Here is a 23,171-nt window from a genome sequence, read left to right as displayed (position 1 = left end):
GCCCTACTGGTTGCTGAAGAATGCTTGAAAAAGTGAGTGCACCTAAAAGTTCAGAAGCAAGAAGGCAAAGAAGAGACTCCAGAATGTACTGTATTGAAGAAACTCATGATATTGGTCTCAGACTCAAGCTTTTTGATAGTTTGAGTTGACAGTACTGTAAGAAGGGCTCTGTGTCGATTTGCCATACCTGTGTTCTTCATTCCCATTATCTCCCTTCTTCTTAGCATCCCTTTTGTATCCCTCTCACAGTCTTCTTTCTCCTGTAGGGAGCTTACCTCTGGCACTCCCTCATTCATCTTATGTGCTAAATGATCTTCCTCTTTTCTTTCAAATTCTCCTTAAAATGCATGTCTACAGAACCCATTCAGTGGTGTTTTGTAAATGGGATCTGATTCTCTTGCAGTTTGAGCAGTCACCTAGTGTATTTTATGTGTGTAAATTTCACTGTGTCTGAAATGGATTGTGGATAATCTTTGGATCATAAGCAGTCTTATACTGTATATTCATATGATACCAAGTGCACTGATGGTATTTAGTAAATAACTGGTTATAGCAACATACATATAGGTGGACTGTCCTTTCCATAAGGTTTATTAGGTGGCATTAAGAACTGATTTTGACTTCAGTTTCTGTACAGTATGTGAGAAATGTTGTGTCTCAGCAATTGTCAAATGCTGTTTTCTGAAAGGTTTCTGTGTCTTCCACTTTGGAGGTATGAAGTACCCTTCACATACGTATTAGTATTTGTACTGAATGACAACATGTTATGTCCTATGAATCCTTTATTTATAAAAAAGCTCTGAAGCCATTACAAAATGTTCTTTACAATATACATGTTCAGAAAGTATTCTATTCTGTTTGTTATGTAAAAGATATTCAGAAACTGGAAAAAAGTAAAGAGAAAATTATACAGGACCTTGCAGACAGAAGGCTTAAATTAGATGCAGTCAAGAAGGCTAAGCCACAACGTTTTAATGTTAGTTATGCTGTCCATCAAACAGTAACTTGTGGTATTTTTTTTCAGGGTGTTCGTGGTATTCCAAGTGACTACTTAAATAAAGTCTTAGCTTCTATTGAATCTTCTAGAGAAGAGAAAGAGAAACAAGTGCCTGATATTCAGCTAATTCGAGAGCATCTTGAACGCCAAGTCAGCTTCAGGATTGAGGAGAGATCAGCGTCTTGTAATAGGCTTGTTTCCAGCTCTCATCTTGCTTCAGAAGGTGGGATAATTTCAGAATTATTTTATTTTATTGGTTTCACTTATTATGAAATAATTCTGTTTCTGTTGCTAAAGTAAAAGTTTTGTGTGTAGATTTATTTACGGTTGTGTTTGTAATCTTTTACGTAGCCAATTAATTTTTAGCTGCTAGCTATACTGCACCAGGTAGAAAGCTCTCTACTTGTTATCTAATTACAAAACCTGTGTCTTTCTCTAATGATGGAGAAAATCAATGGCCAATGTGCAGCATTCAGAGCTTTCTTCTTCTTTTTTAATGCCACAAGTTCACGTTAAGCTATCTGATGAGCAACATCTATACTTTTTTTGAATGTTCAGATTGATAGTATAACTTATTTTGTAGCTGAACACAAAATGGTTCATATGGCAACTTCATCATCAACAGTGCAGCCAAAACCAGCACAATGGTCTTCGACTGCAGTACGCCCAGCTGGCCAAAGACTGGCTACTGCTGAGAATACATCTACACCAAAGTAAGGACACTTTCTTAGCACTTATGCCATAAATAACTCATTTATTTTCGGCCAGTAGTGTTATGGGTTTATTCTTTCTTCCATGTTTAAGAGAGCTGATGTGACCGTTTCTGGCTAGTACTGTATTTAATGGGGATTTGCCACATGCTTACTATGTTTATAAGCAAAGGAATAGATTTCTCACTGTGTATGTAGTTTGCAATCAAATGCTAGAAATGACTTCTTCCATATCTTATAGACCCAAGAAGCTTGTTTTTCGAGACAGAGTTTCCAGAAAAACATCTAGCATTGGGTAAGTTTTGCTCATTTCTGGTCTTGAAGAAATTGTTTTCTAGTGAACAGCACTTGAGTGGACAAAGAGATGGCTCTTACACAAAAAACACTAAGCTAAATCCAGAAGGTGTGCATGAATCATATGTTTTGTCTTAAAATATAATTCCTATTGAGTCCATTAGCATAATTGCTAACAGAGCCTATGCTGTGATTTGACCAAGTGTATTCTTAATAATTGAGCAGGCAGAGCATGAGGTGATGTCACGTTTTTCTGTCTGTTTCACATTATGTTCTGGCCTAATGAAACCTTAATTTTTTAAAACTTAATTAATACTTTTGTTGCATTCAGCCAGTATTTTTCTAATATGTACATGAGTGAACGTATTGCACTTGGTGCTTTTCATGTCATGCATATAATCTGTTTTGTGTAAATTGCTCATGCTACCAATTTGTTTGTGAATGTCATTCAGATTCTTAAATTAGATTTGTGAAGTCCCAAATAGATTGGGTATTTGTAGTCTGAGAATTCACTTTCTCTGTGGGTTCCCACTGACCAATAGAGATAAACTAGGAAGCTTCAGCTAACCATCCCTGTGTTTTTTAACTGTGAGGAACCAGGACAGAATTTTCTTAGTGGAACATATTTGATCCTGGACTTTGCTTCCACTGTTGATCCATGAAAGCATATATTTGTTGATCTTGCAAGACTGACCATATAGTCTGGCTTTGTTTTTTGGGGGGATGTTCACATTTGAGGTTAGAAGTAAATTCATTTTAGGATGATGTTGGATTTTCAGTTTATTTAATATCTTCGTACTTTTAAATAGTTGTATGTGCATCTCAGGTTACAGAAGATGATTTTGTAAAATAAAAATGTATAAATTTATTGGAAAAAATACAGGAAGCTCGAAGTTGTGCACATCTGTTTAATACTGAAACCCATTAAATCCTCATCTGATATACTTTTTTGTTTTAGCACCCCACCATTCAGCTCAGAGGAGGAAGTAGATGATGATGATATTGTGCATTCTTACATATCACCAGAATTATTGCAGCCCAAAGCATCCAGCAACACCATGAAAAATTGTGGGACGGTTACAGGCAAAAGCGAAAAGAATTGGCCTAAAGAAAGTGAAAGGCAGGAGACTGAAATACCTTCCAAGCCTGCAAAAGGTTTTTTTCCCAGTATTTCTGTACATAAGTAGTAAATAAAGGCAACAAGTATAAATTATTTTAAAGTTCCTAAGAAGTGGTAAAATCAATGTGTTGCCAAACACTCTAAAGCTGGAACGTATTTCATTGCATATATAGTGCTCTATACAAAGTCATAATATATTGTTCTTTTATTTTTATTAATATTAATGTAGTACTCAGAAGACTGAGTTGAGATAAGATCCCATTTGTGTTGTGCACTGTATGAATCCAGATGTAACCTTTCTACCAGGTTTTATTGACAGCAACCAGGGCCAAGTCTAGGGTCTCCACTTAACATTACAAAACACCACCCACCCCTCAGTGCTCTTAAGAGGTGATACTTCGACATTTGAAAGCACTGAGTTTGCAACTCATTACTATGTCTATGACTATTTGCTGCTACGGGGTGGGCTTCCAGATTGGGACTTAGAAGACCTGTGTTCTAATCCTGGTTTTCCTACTGCCACTGTTGTCTCTCTCTTGTGCTGATTTCTCTCCTGCTGCTTTCATTTAGCCCACTTCTTAGGGAGATCCACTGAGCAGTGAGGAAGCCGCTCTGCTGCATCCGCTGCAGTGACTTTCATCACATACGCAGGAAGCAAATATGATAATGGGCTCTTCAGTCTAGGAGAAAAAGGCACAACATTCAATGGCTGGAAGTTGCAATAATACTATTTTATTCATACTAGCTCTTCAGAGTTAATACAGTGATAGGTGAAGGGACTGGTGTGTGTTATTTCTTTTGTGTCATCAAGATAATTGTTTACTAAATTCCAATTAAAGAAGGAATCATTTAATTACAGGACCAATCATTTACACTGATGCAATCCCATGAAAAGCAATAAGATTACAGCAATATCACTGAACATGACTTGAGTTGCAGGATGTTTATTACTAGAAATAATACACATGGAGGAAGGAACCCAATTTGACTTAACGTATCTTGCAGTGAATTTGCAGGCAGCAAATAGGGAACAACATTTTTAATTGTAAACTGAGCATGTTATGTGTCCTAATGATTGAGAGACAATAGATGTGGAACGTCCTTTTCAGTTTGAGCCACTTTTCTGAATAGAACTACTGGTTTTTGGCTGTTTTTTTTTTTTTTTAAACTGTGGTATCTTAGAAATAAAAAAAAAATCTAAATGGTGAAAAGTAATTTCATGTGTTTAATATCTTTCATTCATTAAGAGTTGGTCAGTGATACAGTAGGGGGGATATTTTTCAACGATCTTACTTTTAAACTGACGGTCTCCTTGTAATATTTTTAATCATTGTATAGGTACAGTTATTCAAAAACTAACCGAACACACTGAAAAGACTCTTTCTAGCCATGGAAATAAGAGTAAGATGCCTGGAGGAATTAATGTTACACAAGCATTTATTAAAAAAGAAGATGCACAAGAACTAAAGGTATTACATTATTTGTTAATTAAATTTACCTATACCAAGATATGCTTCAGTTATTGCTACTATTTTGGCTACAATTTGTAATGCTTCGTGATGGAATGACAGTTCTGAGATGCAGTGATCATTGTCCAAACAACTGTTCTAAGTAAAATCAACAAGAGATATTGGAACATCACTTATTTCAAGATTGGGATTTGTAATCAACTTGGTGATGACACCAAAACAATAGTTTTGGCAGATCAAATTAAAATATTTCCTAAGCTTTACAAAGGAGATATGCCCTCTTTCTCCCCCACTGGCGTAGGGAGCCGTTTTCTGGGGCAGTTGCTCCTGACAGTGGGCTGGTTCCTCTTCCTTCCATCCCCTTGCAAGAGACGAGAGTCTAGCTGGAATGGGGTCAGTCTCTCAGGAAGACCCTGGACAGGGCTTTTACAGACTTAGTTTCTGAAAGTCTATTGTCCTGTCATGGGATTTACCTTCTACCCCTCTTCCTGCAGTTTATTGCTGTCAGCTGAGGTGGCTCTGGAAGCTGCATGCTCCATAGCTGTCTCTTTGATTGGCCTGCCTCTGTTACTAGCAGTTTCTGCATAGAGCAACCTACTTCCTAGGCACTACCCTTTCCTATGGTAAGCTTCCCCTTTGAAGCCTCTGCTCCTCCTCCAGCAGCAGGAACAAGCTGTGCTGCTGTGCTTCATTAGTGCGTGATAGGTGCAGAGGAGCTCATAAGCCTCCTTCTGGCCAGTAGGAGGGCATGTCCCTTCACAGAGATACATAGGCAGTGGATTATGTTATTCATCATTGAAATGGTGCCATGGAACTTAGTAATACATACTTCATATCTCACTAGAGTCTGAAAGGAGGAAGTTTAATATCTGACATTTTCTTTGGACACTGTATCACTCTGCCCTGAAATGGATGAGAGAATTCCTTTCTTGAAATGGTTATCATTAATAAACTCTTATTCCATGTGTTTTCCTTCTGGCTTTTGTTACAGTTACTGTGTAAAAATAGGACAATCAAAATCAGCCTATGAGATCCTGACCAAGAAGGGCAAGCAGTTCCATGTCATTGCCCAGGAGTTCTTAAAAGTTCTTCACATTGAGGGATTATATAGGCACTATATTTGTTCTTTGTGAAATTAGGCAGCATGGCACATGTTGCTTATATTAACAAGCTCTGGGGAGCTGAAGGGTCAGCAGGATTCATTCTATGGATGGTATCCCATATCCAGGCTTTATGGGTATTTCTCTTAGTGGGGAAGCAACTAGCACAGACTAGTCATTTAAAAAAAAGTTTATTTGGTATGCCAAGATGAAGAGGCAGTGCTCAATAGCAGAAGTTTTACAACAGATTTAGAGATGACATTCTGGGCACTGAAAGCATTTTCCATCCAGAATCTTTGGACATCCTTGTCATTCATTGACCTTGCTAAGCCAAAGACCACATCACTCTAGCTCTTCTTGTCAGCAGTTCCCAAGGTGATTGTGCTTCTGACTCCTTTGTGACCTCTTTCAGGATACCAAAACTTTCCCCTGAGTCATGAATTGGCTCCATTTCCAGAAAGAGGAATGGGAAGACCAAGCCACACTTTTTCTTAAAAAATAAATCTGAAGTTTTCCAGTTCTCCAAGCTTCTATCCTGTCTACAGCTTCTTTATAGTGTCCCGCAAAATCTTATCCTGAAAGACTGATCTTGAAAGGGGCTGTGTAGCTCACCCAAGCTGAACGGCAGGGGTAGTCTAAATCCTTTTCATGTATTGAAAATCAGTTAATGTGACAGTCAGTTCTTCTTTGAATGCTCACACATATCCATTCCAATATAGGGTTGTGTACACTCTCAGCACAGTTGCCAGAATTTTTTTCTCTTCATGGTACCCATTGGGTTGGCTGTAGCACTGCCCTGATGGTATGCATTCATAACTTTAGTATAAAGGGCCCTGCCAACTCCACTCTGTTTCAGTTTCTTCTTAGTGCTGTGACAGTTGCTAGAACCCTCATTGTTGTGGACAGGGGTCAAGCAAGAAGAGGCATTTTTTTTTCAAATTTGGTAAAAAATCTCAACAATTCAAGAGCTGCAATGCATGTGGATACGAGATGGTCCTTAACAAATAATGTCAAACCATACTTTTTATAACCCAAAATTTTGAGGAGTAAAGGTACTCTGAAGTGCCTGTGGCTACACGGCATGCTGGCTCTTTGAAGTTTGACACTTCAAATTGCCTCAGGGGAGAATTAGCCTAATCAAGTGCTGCATGTGCATCACAGCACTTCATTAGTAATCTTCCATCACCCTGATTACCATGCCCCCTTCAAAAAAGGGGGCAAGTGTAGACATAGCCATTGAGTTCTAAGTCTGTCCTCCAAAGTGCTTGCAACCCCTCCCAGCTTGGTGCCATATGCATTATTGACTCCATTATTCCAGTCATTAATGAACATACTGAATTGTTGTGGACCTAGGACTGACTTCTGCAGTGCCTGACTAGATACAACCTCTGGGTCTGAGCACAGGCTATTAATAACTAGTCTTTGAGTGCAGAAGGTCTTTCAACTACGTGTGAACCTCCCACATAGTAATTTAATCTAAACTACATGTCCCTTGTTTGTTTATTAGAATGTCATGTGGGACTGCGTTGAAAGCCTTATTAAAATCCAGAAAGATCACATCAACTGCTTCCTGCCTACCCACTAGGCAAATAACCCTGTCAAAGATCAGGTGGTTTGACTCGGTTTGTTCTTGACAAATCCATACTAGCTGTTATTTATTACCTTATTGTCCTCTAGGTGCTTACAAATTAATAATTAGTTCCAGTAGCTTTCCAGGTATCAAAGTTAGCTTAATGGTTCGTAATTCTCCAGGTCCTATGTGTTCCCCTTTTTAAAGGTAGATACAGCGTTTGTTCTTTTCCATTTTTGTTCCTCCTCCAGTTCCCCCATCCTCCAGGAGTGCTCAAAGGTTCTTCTATTGCTTCCGCTATTTCCTTACTTTTCTTAAATTCATACGGACTTAATACAACTAACTTACCTAAATATTCTTGCCCTATTTTGTCTTATTCTTAATATTATGTGGAGTATCTGATCACCATTAACCTTTTCGGTGAAGAATGAAGATAAAATAGGCATTAACTGTTGACATCAAGAAGGATGTGTATTTATTATCTCTCCTTTCCTGATAAATACAGGACTTACACTTCCCTTATACTTTCTGTGGCTCCTCTTGTTAATGCCTTTCATGACTCTTGCTGTGTTTTAACTCATTTCTGATTTTGTCAATGTTTCCACTTTTCATGGGATTCTTTTTTCATTTCCAAGTAATTAAAGATCTCTTTATAGAGCCATATTGATCCCTTTCTGCTCTTCCTGTCTTTCCTTTGCATTGGCTTATTTTGCAGTTGTGCCTTAATATTTTCTCCTTGAGAAAGTGCGAGTACTCCTCCTTTTTTTTTTTTTTCCCTGTTCAGTGTGGGACCTTACCTACCAATTGTCTGAGTTTGTTGAAATCTGCTTTTTAAAGTCACTCTCCTTGTTCTTTGGCTCTAACTTTTACCACTCCTTATAGTCATTAAATATATCCTCTTATGATCACTTTCACCCAAATTTCTTTCCACCTTCAGTTTCACAACCATTTGCTCCCTATTGGTCAAGCCCAGCATTCTAATAAAAAAAGCTAACTACTGTCTTCTAGGAATCAAATTGAAGGTTGATGTTAGGGTCAGGTCTACACTATAGACGAAGGTTGAATTAAGGTATGTGATTTCAGCTATGTTAATTAGATAGCTAAAGTCAATGTACCTTCAATTTGGGTTTCTGTGCTGTCTTCACTAAGGGAGTTTGATGGTAGCCTGTGCTCCCATCAACTTCCCTGACTCCTAATGGGGGCAGAAGTACCACAGTCAACTGGTGTGCTCTGTAAATTTGATTTAGAGTGTGCCCACTAGGCACCCTAAATCAAACTCTGGAAGATCAACTGCAGCAGGGTCAATCTTCCTTGTAGTGTAGATGTACCCTACGTGAGTTATTAATTCTTAAGGCAGGAGATACTAAAAAAATAGGCATCATGCCATAATTGAGGCCAGGTCTACCCTAGGGGGGAAAATTGATTAAAGATACACAATTCCAGCTACGAGAATTGCATACCAGGAGTTGACATATGTTGAAATTATTTTTGCCACCATACCCACAGTGGGAGTTGCTCCTGTCAACTTCCTTTGCTCCTCACAACTGTAGGGGTTGATGGCTGCACCCTGATCGTTCTATTTAACGCAGGCCCACTAGGCATGTTAAATTGAAACCGGGAAGGTAGACCGTCAGTGTGTCGATCTTCCAGTAAGTATAGACAAGCCCCTAGATATTGAGGTGGTCTGGGACTGTTTAACCCAGTTATGTTTAAACCTTTTTATTCCTTCCTTTTCTCAATACTCTTTGCTTTGTTACTTCCCTTTAAATAAAGAAATTTAAATGTTAAAGAGCCCTTAACATATTAAGGCAGCAGAATTGAAAAACAAGAAGTCAAGAAAAGCAAAAAAGTTTCTGCAGCAATCTAAACTGCCAAGTTGCAAATGTCTTCATTTTTCTTGTCCATATAATCTAATATTTAAATATGCTTCTTGTTAATACTGAAGTATTTGTATTACGGTAATGTCTACAAATCCAAGTCAAGATCAAGATCCCATTATGTTAGGGCAGCTATCCTGTAAGGCTATGTCTAGATTGCAGGCTTCTGTCGGAAAGCCTGCTGCTCCAGGAGCCTTCTGCCGACATCCCAGTCATCCTCATTCCACGAGGAAGAAGGTATGTTTACATATCTTTTGCCAACAATTTTTGGCAATCTAGACATAGCCTAAAACAAACTTGATGTGCATTGTTTTTAAGCCAACACAGTAAAGTGATCTTTGTATCTGGTCCTCAGCTGATGTACATCAGTGTAGCTTTGTACAGTGGAACTGTGCTGATTTCCACTAGTTTAGCATTTAGCCATTTACCTTTTGCAATTCTTTTCACTTTTAAATGATTTTTAATTCTGCAATACTAACAATGAATTAACCTAACTCTTTGCATCCAGCATATTCATAGGTTACAAGTGTGTGTTTGGGGGGGTGGGGGGAGGGTTTGTAGGTTTAAAAGGAAATGAAACATAGAAGTAAGGTGGAGTGGCACAGGAATGTACAGTCCTTGATGCATGAGCACCAGGCACCTTTTTAGAAGGGTTCCATTTCCGCACAGTTCCAGTTTTCCCTTCCTAACCTTTTACTAAGTCTGCATCAGTAGATTTATCAACAATTCTACACATCTCATAGAAAATAAAAAAATGAATGAATAGAGATCTACATCTCATAGAGCTGGAAGGGACCTCAGGAGATAATTGAGTCCAGTCCCCTGCCCTGTTGGCAGGACCAAGCACTATTCCTTTTTTATTTTTTTTTTAAATCTCTTTGCCCCAGATCCCTAAAGGGCCCCTCAAGGGCTGAACTTAACCCTTGGTTTAGCAGGCTCAAACCACTGAATTATCCCTCCCTACCTTTTGAAGAACACCACAAAATAAACAAAAACCCTACCTTCCTAAACAAACCAACATTCACGTTTTTCCTTTCCTGTTAGTTCACAGAAGTTGATGAGGATGACTGGGATATATCATCTGTAGAAGAAGAAAATTGTTTATTAGCAAAAGACAAGAGAGAGCAGAAGGGAACCACCGTTCCAAAGAATAATGAATCAAAGACTTCATCAATGGTACATGCCTGGGGTGTTCCTACCACAAATTTGCCTAAGGAGGAAGGTAACATATTCAAACATGCACAGTATTTAAGGGAAAATTTGGATTTGAGCATCTGATATAGTTAAAAATGCTGAAGTGTACTATAAAAATACTTATCACAATACCTAATTACAGTGGAATTAAATGGAACTTTTTTTGCAGCTATTTTGTTGTAAAATATGTAAAAAAAAGATGCAAAACTTTTCCTAACATTCCAAGACTCTGAGCATCTTCAAGCTGTTATCTTGGTAGTTTCAGAGTTATATCTTGTGGCTCAGGCTAAAAAAAAGAGTTGTATATCACTAGAAAGATAAGATTCTTATCTTTCCTGTAGGGGATAAAAACAATTGCTTTTCGGCTGGTCAGTTTCACGATGTCAGACTTCAAAAACTGACATTTTTTAGTAGAAACGGTCATTTTCAGAAAGGCCTGAAATGTTAGCATGGATAGCTGGTGTCATGGTCCCTCTATAATGAAGGAAGCCATTTTCATATGTAGTTATTTATGAGTTTCCTCCTATGGGTGAAATGCTGACCTGGTTGGTCAATAGGGGTGCGTCTACACTAGGAATTAACTTGGATGTTAACTTAGAAGTTAAGCGCTACATCGAAGTAGCCCACAGAGAGTCTACACACATTTTCCCCTTACTTCAAAGTTAATTTCCAAGTAGGGAGCCCAACTTCGAAGTCCTTACTCCATTCCCAGGAATGGAGTAGTGCCCTACATCAAAGTTTAATTTTGAAGTTGGGTGTGAGTAGACACTCTGCTTCCAAGTTGTACTTTGAAGTAAGCAACTTCAAAGTTATTTTTGTAGTGTAGGCACAGCCTAGAAGTTTTATAACTGATTGCAGTGGGGTTTTATTTTCAGTTGGAATTTAAAATTGTGAAATATGATTGATTGTACATTATTTATCTAATTCATTTTTATTTATTTTGTTATTTTGTTTGTAGGATTTCATGAAGCTGATACAACAAGCACATTAAAAAGCAGCTTAGTCACAGTAACTGATTGGAGTGATTCTTCAGATATATAACTGTTCAGTTGTGAATGGCAGACAGTTCTGTTAGATTGTAATTCAGAGTTAAAGACCCTTCCTAAAAGATTCTGATTCCTATTCAATTTTTAATTATATATTAATAACAAGATTGTTTACAAAACACTTGTGTCTTTTAACCCTGAACAGTTTACAAGGGGATTTACATACATATCAGTATTTAGCAACTGTGGGAGAGCTCCTGGCCAAACTGAAGTCAATGCCAAAACTCCACAGACCTCATGCGGGCCAGGATTTCACACTATTGTTTCTTTACAGGACTGAAAATAGTTTCTGAAGAAGCCCAGAAGCATTAACAAATAAACTTTTTTCTTCAGAATGTCACTTATCAGTGTTTTAATGCCTTTTTAAAAAGTATATTTTTGTATTTTATTCTGAATTTTATATAAAAATGTGAAATTTTAAAAAACCTTTTCTTTGCATTAAAATCTTAACATTTCCCAACGTAATTTAAAGTTAGCGTCAAAGGCTGAAAAATAGCATATCCTACATATTTGTTGTTATATACCTTGAAACTTAATACTAGGAAAGTGTTTCCATTGTAGTTATTCGGAGAGGCTTTAATATGTATTCATATCAAACTTCAAATTACAACACTGTAGCCAGACAATCCGAATGGGAGCAAGGAAGGTAAAGATGCGGTACTGAGCACTGACGTGTACTTTTTTGTTTTTATATTCAATAAACCTATTGCTCTTGCAGTTGCATTAATTTCTCCTACTTTTATTCAATTACAATATAATATAGATTGTTCCTTTTCTCTTATATTGAGTATTTAAAAACTAGGGTTGCTGAAGATGTGTGTATATTTAGCCTCTTGCTGCCAAAAATCACTTCACTGAAAATCAGAGAGTCTTCAAGTTTTCTTAGTGTTGGTGAGTTCATTTTTGAGAATCACTGCATCAATGGTCCCTACACTGTGGGGCATGCCCCTGGGAAGCAGTGCAGAGGAATGTTTAGTGGGGTGCAGCAAGGCCCAGGCCAACTGCCACGGAAGGTGAGGAGCACCAGCTGGCCCTGCTGTGTCCCCAGTTTCACCCATAGCTGTGGCTCTGTTCCTGGCCCCAGACTCCACGCCCCACCCCCAGCCTGTCTCCTTTCCCGTCCGCTCCTCCTCCCCCAGCTCCCAGGGAGTGGCACAGACAATGCTGGGGGGCCACGATGTGAAAAATTGGGGCTTACTGCAGTAAGTAGTGAGTCCTGCCACACCCAGTCCTGCTCCTATTTAAGGCAATGGAAATTTTGCTGTTTGCTTCAGTAGCAGTAAGTTGTGGTTCCATCTTCTTTGGAGGTGCCTGGGGAGCTAATCAGGATAGACTGGCACCACTGCTGGAATAAACATTTAAAGACACTTCTTAAATGTGGCCCTAATGCTGCAGACACTTATTCATGAGTTACCTGTTCTCTGTGATCATGTCAGTTGTTCCATTTTCTTCAGCAGTGCTGCTAATGAGAGTAAGCCCTAACTTGATTAAAGGATGACAGGAGTCATCTCAGCATCAAGAACAGTATCTTATAGGTAAGCTTAAAGTAAAATGAGATCGTTGTGGATTGAATATAAATGGCACAGCTGGAACTACTAGAATAGGAAAACAAAAAAAACTCAGAGAAAAAAGGAAAATGCAGATGGCTCCAACGGGTGTAGATCAAATTTAGAATTTGAACTGTGGCCATTCTGCCTGTTTACATCTCAAGAAACTTTTGGGTTTGCTTTTGGAGAGGAAACTAAAATGCACTGTAAGGCCTGTGTCCAAAAAGTATGCTGCAGTTATTTATAGTCTCATATTAGCTAAAGCTGACTCATTGAATCATTATACAAATAACAAAAAAAGTCACTGTTCCAAGTGGAAAGAGAGTGCCACTCACTCTCCCTGGTGACTGAGATCTTGGGAATGTTTGTCTAGTTCAAGATCGTTGCAGGGCTGCCACGTGAAATACAATTCATGTGCCATTCGTGCATCTGCCAGCCCTCTCACACATCCCCACTGCCATCTAGAATCTGCCACAAAGCCTCCAGGCATTGGCTAAGACTTTTCCTGTAACTGCTCCTCATGACTGCTAGAGGCCATTCTGGTGCCAGTTGTCTGCCGAAACTCAGTCAGCATGCAGCAGAATAAACTGCCAGAACAGATACCCTTCTAGCAGCTGCAGTTAGGAACAAAAGGGGACCAGAGACAGGCAGAGAGAGCAGCAGGTGGGGTAGTGACTGACCGGGGGAGCAATAGCAGTCAGCAAGCAGGAGACAAGCTGAAGCAAGGAAGAGCAGGCACTTGTCCCCACCCTCCACACAGATCCCCAAGACTTCCAGTGCTCTCACTCTGCTCCCCAAAATTTCAACTTGCCTCAGACTGGAGGTGAGGGGAGCAAACAACCCCTGGTGGGGCCCCACTTCTGTAGGTACCTGCACCTCCATAGGTATTGGGTGATCACAGTTCTTGTTGGCCAAAGGTTGCCATTCGTGGCCAATGGAAGCGGTGGGAAGCGATGTCCTGGTCTGCTGCCTGTCACTCCTGTTGGTCATGACTGGCGATCCATAGTCAACAAGAGCTGTGATTGCTTAACATAAGAATGGCCATACTGGGTCAGACCAAAGGTCCATCCAGCCCAGTATCCCGTCTGCCGACAGTGGCCAATGCCAGGTGCCCCAGAGAAGGAGAACAGAAGACAATGATCAAGTGATTTATCTCCTGCCATCCATCTCCTGCCCTTGTACTGAAGGCTAGGGCGCCATACTTTACCCCTGGCTAATAGCCATTTATGGACCTAACCTGCAAAAATTTATCGAGCTCTTTTTTAAACCCTAATAGAGTCCTGTCCTTCACAGCCTCCTCCGGCAAGGAGCTCCACAGGTTGACTGTGCGCTGTGTGAAGAAAAATTTCCTTTTATTAGTTTTGAACCTACTACCCATCAATTTCATTTGGTGTCCCCTAGTTCTTGTATTATGGGAAAAGGTAAATAGTTTTTCTATGTTCACTTTCTCCACACCATTCATGATTTTATATACCTCTATCATATCGCCCCTCAATCGCCTCTTTTCCAGACTGAAGAGTCCCAGGCTCTCTAGCCTCTCCCCATATGGGACCCGTTCCAAACCCTTAATCATCTTAGTCACCCTTTTCTGAACCTTTTCTAATGCCAATATATCTTTTTTGAAGTGAGGAGACCACATCTGCACACAGTACTCAAGATGTGGGCGTACCATAGTTTTATATAGGGGAAGTATGATATCTTTTGTCTTATTATTGATCCCTTTTTTAATAATTTCTAACATCCTATTTGCTTTACTAACTGCCACTGCACACTGCGTGGATGTCTTCAGAAAACTATCCACTATAACTCCAAGATCCCTTTCCTGATCTGTCATAGCTAAATTTGACCCCATCATGTTGTACGTGTAATTTGGGTTATTTTTTCCAATGTGCATTACCTTACACTTACCCACATTAAATTTCATTTGCCATTTTGCTGCCCAATCACTCAGTTTGCTGAGATCTTTTTGTAGTTCTTCACAATCCCTTTTGGTTTTGACTGTCCTGAACAACTTGGTGTCATCTGCAAACTTTGCCACCTCACTGCTTACCTCATTTTCTAGATCATTGATGAGCAAGTTGAACAGGATCGGTCCCAGGACTGACCCCTGGGGAACACCACTAGTTACCCCCCTCCATTGTGAAAATTTACCATTTATTCCAACACTTTGTTTTCTGTCTTTTAACCAATTCCCGATCCATGAAAGGATCTTTCCTCCTATCCCATTACCGCCTAATTTACATAAAAGCCTTTGGTGTGGGACCGTGTCAAAGGCTTTCTGGAAATCTAGGTATATTATGTCCACTGGGTGCCCCTTGTCCGCATGTTTATTAACCCGTTCAAAGAATTCTAATAGATTAGTTAGACATGACTTCCCTCTGCAGAAACCATGCTGACTTTTGCCCAACAATTCGTGTTCTTCTACGTGCCTTGCAATGTTATTCTTTACTGTTGTTTCTACTAATTTGCCTGGTACTGATGTTAGACTTATCGGTCTATAATTGCCAGGGTCTCCTCTAGAGCCTTTTTTAAATATTGGCGTTATATTGGCCGTCTTCCAGTCAGTGGGTACCGAAGCGGATTTAAAGGATAGGTTACAAACCACTGTTAATAACTCTGCAATTTCACATTTGAGTTCTTTCAGAACCCTTGGGTGAATACTGTCTGGTCCTGGAGACTTGTTACTATTCAGCTTATCAATTAACTCCAAAACCTCCTCTAATGTCACTTCAATCTGGGAGAGTTCCTCAGATTTAGGTACCTCTGTAACATCCTCAGCCATGAAGACTGAAGCAAAGAAATCATTTAATCGCTCCGCAATGGCACTGTCTTCCTTGATCGCTCCTTTTATATGTTTATAGTCCAAGGGCCCCACTGCTTTTTTAGCAGGCTTCCTGCTTCTAATGTATTTAAAAAACATTTTGCTATCATTTTTTGAATTTTTAGCTAGCTGTTCCTCAAAATCTTTTTTGGCTTTTCTTACTACATTATGACACTTAATTTGGGAGTGTTTATGTTCCTTCCTATTTTCCTCACTAGGATTTGACTTCCACTTTTTAAAAGCTGCCCTTTTCTCTCTCATTGCCTTTTTAACATGGCTGTTAAGCCATGGTGGTTCTTTGTTAGGTCTCTTAGGCTACGTCTACATGTGCCCCAAACTTCAAAATGGCCAGGCAAATGGCCATTTTGAAGTTTACTAATGAAGCGCTGAAATACATATTCAGCGCTTCATTAGTAAACTTCGAAATGGCCATTTGCATGACAATTTCGAAGTTTGGGGCTAGTGTAGACACGGACTTACTGTGTTTTTTTATTTGGGGTATTGTAGGACTCCCGAGACGCCCAGCCTTTGGCCTAGGGCAACCAAAAAAAGGGGTTATAACACCAGCCCGGCACTCAGTTCGGGGCGAGGCAGCAGTTCACCGGTAATATAATACAGGCCCAGCCCTCAGTCCAGGGCAGGGCAGCAGTTCACAATAGTAACACAGTGCAGGGCAGCAGCACACGGATCTGAGCACAGGCCCAGCCCTCAGTTTGGGGCGGGGCAACAGCATAGGGGTTTGAGCACAGGCCCAGCGTGGGCTGGCCCTGTCAAGGAGGGGGTAGGGGGTCGCAGGCCCTCCCACTCCACTGCGACCCGGCCCGGGGCCCTGGGGGTCGCTCACACATGACCACATCAGTGGGGATCCAGGCCGCAACACACTGCCATGGGTTCGGGAGCATCGTTCCCCAGGCCACTTCCTACCTCTACTTCCACCAGGGGAAGGTCCCAGTCCATCTGGTCAGGGGGTCTCGCGGGGTCGGTCTCCTCCAAATCGTCCACCTTGGGGGGCTCCGGCCAGTCGCTCATGTCGATGTCATTGGGATAGTCTGGTGGTGGTAGCACGGTGGGCCTGAGGCGATCCTGGGCCTGGGGGCTGCAGCAGTCTGCCGGGACTCTGGGGCAGGCTGCTCCTGGGGCCTCGTGGTCGCTCACCCTCGCCGGTCTGGCCGCGTCCGGGGCTTCTTCCAAGGCGGGGGGTCTCCGCCGGCGTGAGGGTCCCGGCAGGTCCGGGAAGTCCGGGTAGTCCCCCTGGGACATCTGGATCCGTGGTTGTTCGGGGCCGCTGGGGACTTGCTCCTCTGGCCCGGCTGGGCGGTGACAGGCCCTTTGCCCTTGGCGCCGGGGAGCTCGTGCAGACGCTTCCTCCCTGCCCGGAGGCCCAGGCTTTAATGGGTCCCGAGCCCTGCCCTTGGCCCTTCTAGCCCTGGGCCCCGCCCTCTGAGGGGTGGGCCACTGGTGTTCTGGCTCCGGGCCCGCCCACCAGGGCCTCTGCGCAGCCTCCTCTGCCTCTGAGTCAGCAGGAGGCCATACTGACTCACTACAGGTATACATTTAAGTTGGGCCTCTAGTATGGTGTCTTTAAACAGTTTCCATGCAGCTTCCAGGGATTTTAGTTTAATTACTCTACCTTTTAGTTTCTGTTTAACTAGCTTCCTCATTTTAGTGTAATTCCCCTTTTTGAAATTAAATGCCCGAGTGTTTGACCGCTGCGGTGTTCTTCCCAACACAGGAATATTAAAAGTTATTATATTGTGGTCACTATTTCCAAGCGGTCCAGTAACAGTTACCTCTTGGACCAGATCCTGCGTTCCAGTCAGGACTAGATCGAGAATTGACTCTCCCCTTGTAGGTTCCTGTACTAGCTGCTCCAAGAAGCAGTCATTTAAGGCATCAAGAAATTTAATCTCTGAATCCCGTCCTGAGGTGACATGTACCCAATCAATATGGGGATAATTGAAATCTCCTATTATTACTGTGGTTTTTATTTTGATAGCATCTCTAAGCTCCCTTAACATTTCAGCATCACTATCACTGTCCTGGTTAGGTGGTCGGTAATATATTCCTAATGCCATATTCATATTAGAGGAATGAATTTTATCCATAATGATTCTATGGAACATTTTGATTCCTTTAGGATTTTTGCTTCATTTGATTCTATATTATCCTTCACATATAGTACCACTCTGCCACCCGCACGACCTGTTCTGTCTTTCCGATATAATTTATATCCCAGTATGATAGTGTCCCACTGATTGTCCTCATTCCACCATGTTTCTGTGATGCCTATTATGTCAACTTCCTCCTTTGATATGAGGTACTCCAGTTCACCCATCTTATTAGACAGACTCCTAGCATTTGTGTAAAAGCACTTTAAAAAACTACCACTATTTATATTTCCGCCTTTCACAGACGCGTTGGATATTTTTCTATGCGATTGTTTCACATCTGATCTTGCCCATATATTATTTCCCACGTTCCCTATCTGACTAACTTCTAGGGAATCCCTATCTATGGAGCCTCGTGTAAGAGAAGTCTCCGTCCGATCCAGGTGCTCCCCCGCACCAATCGGCTTTCCCCCACCTCTTACTTTAAAAACTGCTCTACAACCTTTTTAAATGTTTAATGCCAGCAGTCTGGATCCACCTTGATTTAGGTGGACCCCATCATTCCTGTATAGGCTCCCCCCCACCTCAAAAGTGTCCCCAGTTCCTAATAAATCTAAACCCCTCTTCCCTACACCATCGTCTCATACCTGCGGCGGCACAGGTAACTAAAGCAGTGGCAGCCCACCAGGGGCTAACCGTAGTAGGCCACTACATTTTTATTACCTGTTCCTGCCGTATACTCAAAACACCACTTTCCCACCATCTACCCCTCACTCCCTCTAGTATCCCAGTCACAACCATCTTCTCTAGGCACCCTAGTCAGCTCAGGTTCCCTCACCCCTAAGCCAGCTCTTGCTTTATCTAATCATCTCCCTCACTTGCTTCTGTGAGGTGTGAGTGATTGGTTCTTGCTTCCCTCCACACCTGTTTCTCTTCTCGCTGGCCCCCTAAAGGAAATACAAGGACTGATTTTCAGAGGTGCTGGTCACCTGAGGGCCTCCCCTCCCCCCACTGACTTCAACTGGACATGGCCAGGTGCAGAAAATCAGGCTGTAAAATGACTTTCTCATTGGTGAAAAATTGCACATAGGCAGCTGCACGAATCTGGATTTCTGTCTTCAAATACTAAACCTATTTTGGAAGTGGCTCTCATGCTGCTGCTGTGACAAACTGCGTAAGATACTATGCATTTGATATCACACAAATAAAGTAGCTGACATAGTGTTACTGGTAAATATGCTATTTATTTTTGTAGAAAGGAAAAACAGCAAGTGATTTACAGATATATAATTTATGTATAACACCAACATAAATCTTAAAATATTGTATAAGAAAATTTACATCAATATGTAAAATGCTGTAAATTAATATTTTAAACCTTCATTGACCTTGTGGGTGATTATGCTGATATGCTTCTGGAAATCACTCTGTGAATGAACTGTACACAAAAAAAATTTGAAATCTGGCTTTGTATCCTAGAACAGTACAATTAAACATAAGCATTCTTGTCAAAGTGCTTTGGAGGGCCTTTTGGTGATTTCAAATCTGTCGCACTATTGTTGTGGACCTTTGGCCTAGAAGTGATCACAGATGTGGCGCTGTTGTATGTGTATCCCATTCTGAAAGACAGAAAACTCCCCATTTACACCTCATTCAATGAGCAGGTAACAATTATGCATCTGTGTATAAAAATATTCAAATTAGGGAAAAATGCATGTTTTCTCCCAGCCAAAACCAGGCCTATCACCAATTTCGCTTTGCCGTCTCTCACAAGTGTAGAGCATGGTTAAACCAACATCTTAGCAGCTATGCATTAAAACATTTTGTACTCCTGCACCCTAACTTAAGTCTCACCTGTGCTCATCTGTTTCAAACTAATCTACCACCTTTCACTGTTTCCTCTCCAACATCTTCCTCTGCTTCAGTGCTAATGTGCACGTTGCCGAAGAGCCAAGCAACTTAGGGTTACTTCCATTATGAAGGGGCAAAAGGTATCTGTTCAAAATGCACGTACGCTATTTTGGCTATCCCATGTAATTGATTGCTTTGCCATCAGATTTTGATACATGGCAACAACTTTATAAATACAGAAAGTCCCTAACTTATGAACTGGTTGTGTTCCAAGAGTTAGTCTGTAAGCAAGTTGTTTGGAGCTCAAAATGCATTTTCCCATTAGACACGGTGTTCTAAATGGGAGTTAGGCTCCCAGGCTGGACCACAAAAGGCAATTTAACCCACAATGTAGGTGACATTCCATATATTTGCAATGAAAACCAGCAGAAATAGTTTTTCATTTACCTCTGAATGCTGGTACTTGAGGAAAGGTGGGGTTAACTAGAGGAGGATGAAGAGGAAGGTGGAGATTCTGAAGGGGGCCTCTGAGCACCCCCAGCCACCACCCTCTCCGTGGGCTCTGTGCCAGCTCCTCAAGCCAGCCCCAGGCCCCAGGCCCCAGATATCCTGCCAGGGGCTCAGCACTGGCAGCCCCCCTACCTCTGCTCCTGCTAATCAGTGCAAACACGGGCTGGAGGACTCAGGTGGAACAGGGGGCAGCTGTGCCGCAGGCATCTGGAGAGAAGCAGCTGTTTCCACTTCAAAGCACTGCTTCTATCCAGCCGCTGGCTGCGATACTGCCCCCTGCTACTCTGGAGTCCCCCAACCAACACTTGCACCACTCACTGCCACCTGTGCCTCTTGCCTGCTCCCCTGAGGCTGCCTGCAAGCTTTTGTACATACACGTGGAAGCTTGTAAGCCAGACGTTTGTCCTCGGGGAATGCCCCTATGTGGAATCTGAAACAATGGCTTTCCGTAAAGTTGTGACTTCTTAAAAAGAAAAGAAGCCATTCAATGTAAATTTTATTTTCTTATTTCATGCAGTCCCTTTCCAAAGGTGAGCGTAGTGGACATTATCAAACTCAGCTACATCCCTTACCTTTCTAGATGTGTAATCACAAATTTGCTAGCATATTGATTTCTTACAATAAAATAAGTGCAACCACTTCAGTGCTGTACCTTGGGGATTTACTGTTCTCAGCTATTGAGAAGCAGAATATACTGCCACCAATTATGCAAAGTGATGCTCCAGCCCATCCAATGAATAAAGCTGCTCCTAATTCGTATCTGCAGGAAAAACAAATATGTTAATCACTTATTTGCTCAGGATATAGTTTGAATTTAGCATCGTATGTCAGACACACAAACCAGCTAACCAAATTTAACATTGTGTGCTAAATAACTTTCAGTATATGGCACAGGTATAAGTGCACAACAAAGAAACCACAAGTTCTGTTTCTCTCATCGTGTGTCTGTCTTTTATTTGGGGAGTGGTCATGCTAAGGCTCAGATCCGTCTCCCTGAAATACTTTTCAGCCTGCGCAGCCAGCCTGACAGCACCTCACATAGGTTGGGCTCCTTGACCAGTCCATGGATAGGTGCCAATCCCAGAGATCTCTTCTTGATACAATTTAGGAAAGTCAGGACCTTTTGTGGGGAGGAGGAGGGGTGTTAATTTCTTCTTCATTAATACTGCTGTTCTGCCTGCAAGGCATCTTCTTCATAATGTTCTCTAGGGCTGCAAGTCATTAGCTCCCTCTCTGGGACCCATCCAGCTGGTCAGCAGCTGTGCAAGTCCACGACTCCACCCCTCTCCCACTCTTGAGTGTGCTATCTTTCTGTCTGAGGCAACTCCTCAAATCCACTTCGCCTCACAAAGAGTCCTGCAGCTCACAATTCCCAACAGCTAGGGAAGTCTCTGGCTACTGCTGCTGCAAGTAGAGAAGCCTCTGTCTTTCTTATGTATTTTCTGGGCCTGCTGGTTGGTTCAACCTGTATTTTCTACACTCCCTTGGGTTGCCCAACAGGAAGAGACAGCACAATTTGGGGATTGCATGCTGCTTAAATCTTCTTGCCCCATTTCCTTTATCCTTGTGGAGGTGCTATTCTATGCAGCATCATCGAAGGATTTCAAGTTTCATCCACCCCTTCCCTAGCTCTCAGTCCAAGGTTGGCCTCTTGATTAAGATATTCTGTCTCAGCAAAGCTGCGGTCTCAAAGGTGTCCTCATCCCTTTCCATCTGATACCCATGCTTCCCTACCAAGCTCAAGGTGAACATTATAGCTTCCAAATCTTCCATGGAAAGCTCTAAAACCAACCTCCCAGTCCCAGAGCTGAACACAAGGAATAGGGACCTTCCCCACCCACACCATACCTTTCCCTTCTCCTATCCTGACAATAATGCTGTAATATTCAGACTGCACGCTTGAGAAATCTGTGTAAAAAGCTTATTATAAATCTGCAATGGACACTGGGACCCCTGTTTGATGTGCAGCAGAGGAAAGATTAAGAGACAGCACACGCTTTTGCTTTGATTCTGAGCACTATTTCCACATCAACAGTGCCTACTTTAATACAAAGTGAAACATACTGCTGAGAACACCTGAAACCCTGTCCTATGAAGCTCCTGAATCTTTTTTTTATAAAAGTGTTGTCACGATAGCACCTAAGAACGCTAATCAGAACTCAGATGATGCCAACTACCATACAGATAAGTACCAGAAGAATGTCAGCGCTCATATTCTCAGCAACTTGTGCGTTTCAATAAATCTTGTATGAAAGAAGTCTACAGCAGTATTAGTTCAAAATAGGAAGTGGCCAGGCGGCATATCTAAATTCACCCACCTCTTTGTTTGGTTTCTGTACTACATGTAATTGTACCTCATTCAGTTATTGTCTAGTGCTTTGTTGGTGTCATATCTGTGGGTTTTATCATTGCATTTAGTAATCTCTTCCTTGTTTGTAATGATGTTTTTCGTAGGCTCCATTGCGTGGGAATGGAAATGTGTAAATGACCTTGTGGGTACAGAGCTATCTGAGCCTCTGCAGGCTTTACAGTAAAAGGGGCCATAGCACAACCCAGAGGAACACTTCTGAGTTTCAGTACAGAAGACTGAGAACTTGGAAAGTCACCTTATCCAGACCCTGAAAGACCATCCACGACAGGATGGTACTTCCTTGTCTTTTCCCCTGCAAAACAGTGAAGGACCCAACCTTGCTTTGAAGAGCTGGGAAGCAAGAGCAGGCCATGAGTAGGTAAGGCTGGGGGTGAAAGAATGGCCTTTCACATCTCCCTTTCATTATCCTCTTCATTTTCATTATCCTTCTCTCCTTCCTCCCATTGAGTATAAAGCTGGTAGAAATGTCATGTATAATTCAAGTTTGAGCTGCAACAGTGCAACCCAAAAATGACACATACAGTAAGAACTCAGTTACTTGATAAAATATTCTGTATGATGCAAAAGACACTTGTAACCCATATAA

At 41.5% G+C, this 23,171-nt stretch overlaps 2 protein-coding genes across 4 annotated transcripts in view; one reads left to right on the top strand and one right to left on the bottom strand.

Annotated features, from left to right (window-relative positions):
* The window catches only part of DZIP1 (DAZ interacting zinc finger protein 1), a 62,521-nt gene extending 50,417 nt beyond the window's left edge, over positions 1 to 12,104 (top strand). For both annotated transcript variants that reach the window (XM_074983108.1, XM_074983107.1), the window contains 7 exons: positions 1,025 to 1,220; positions 1,581 to 1,710; positions 1,949 to 2,002; positions 2,960 to 3,156; positions 4,460 to 4,590; positions 10,182 to 10,359; positions 11,290 to 12,104. In XM_074983108.1, the coding sequence (XP_074839209.1) occupies positions 1,025 to 1,220; positions 1,581 to 1,710; positions 1,949 to 2,002; positions 2,960 to 3,156; positions 4,460 to 4,590; positions 10,182 to 10,359; positions 11,290 to 11,372 (969 nt within the window). In that variant the 3' untranslated portion in view covers positions 11,373 to 12,104. The remainder of the gene's footprint in view (positions 1 to 1,024; positions 1,221 to 1,580; positions 1,711 to 1,948; positions 2,003 to 2,959; positions 3,157 to 4,459; positions 4,591 to 10,181; positions 10,360 to 11,289) is intronic.
* A 6,979-nt stretch (positions 12,105 to 19,083) lies between these two features.
* CLDN10 (claudin 10) overlaps positions 19,084 to 23,171 on the bottom strand; it is a 93,631-nt gene continuing 89,543 nt past the window's right edge. For both annotated transcript variants that reach the window (XM_074983106.1, XM_074983105.1), the window contains exons 4-5: positions 20,867 to 20,974; positions 19,084 to 19,472 (exon numbers count right to left, since the gene is read on the bottom strand). In XM_074983106.1, the coding sequence (XP_074839207.1) occupies positions 19,343 to 19,472; positions 20,867 to 20,974 (238 nt within the window). In that variant the 3' untranslated portion in view covers positions 19,084 to 19,342. The remainder of the gene's footprint in view (positions 19,473 to 20,866; positions 20,975 to 23,171) is intronic.

Source organism: Carettochelys insculpta, chromosome 1, assembly GCF_033958435.1.
Source record: "Carettochelys insculpta isolate YL-2023 chromosome 1, ASM3395843v1, whole genome shotgun sequence".
NCBI lineage: Eukaryota > Metazoa > Chordata > Testudines > Carettochelyidae > Carettochelys > Carettochelys insculpta.
The sequence above is the reverse complement of the archived record's forward strand: the minus strand, read 5'-3'. Positions and strand labels throughout refer to the sequence as shown.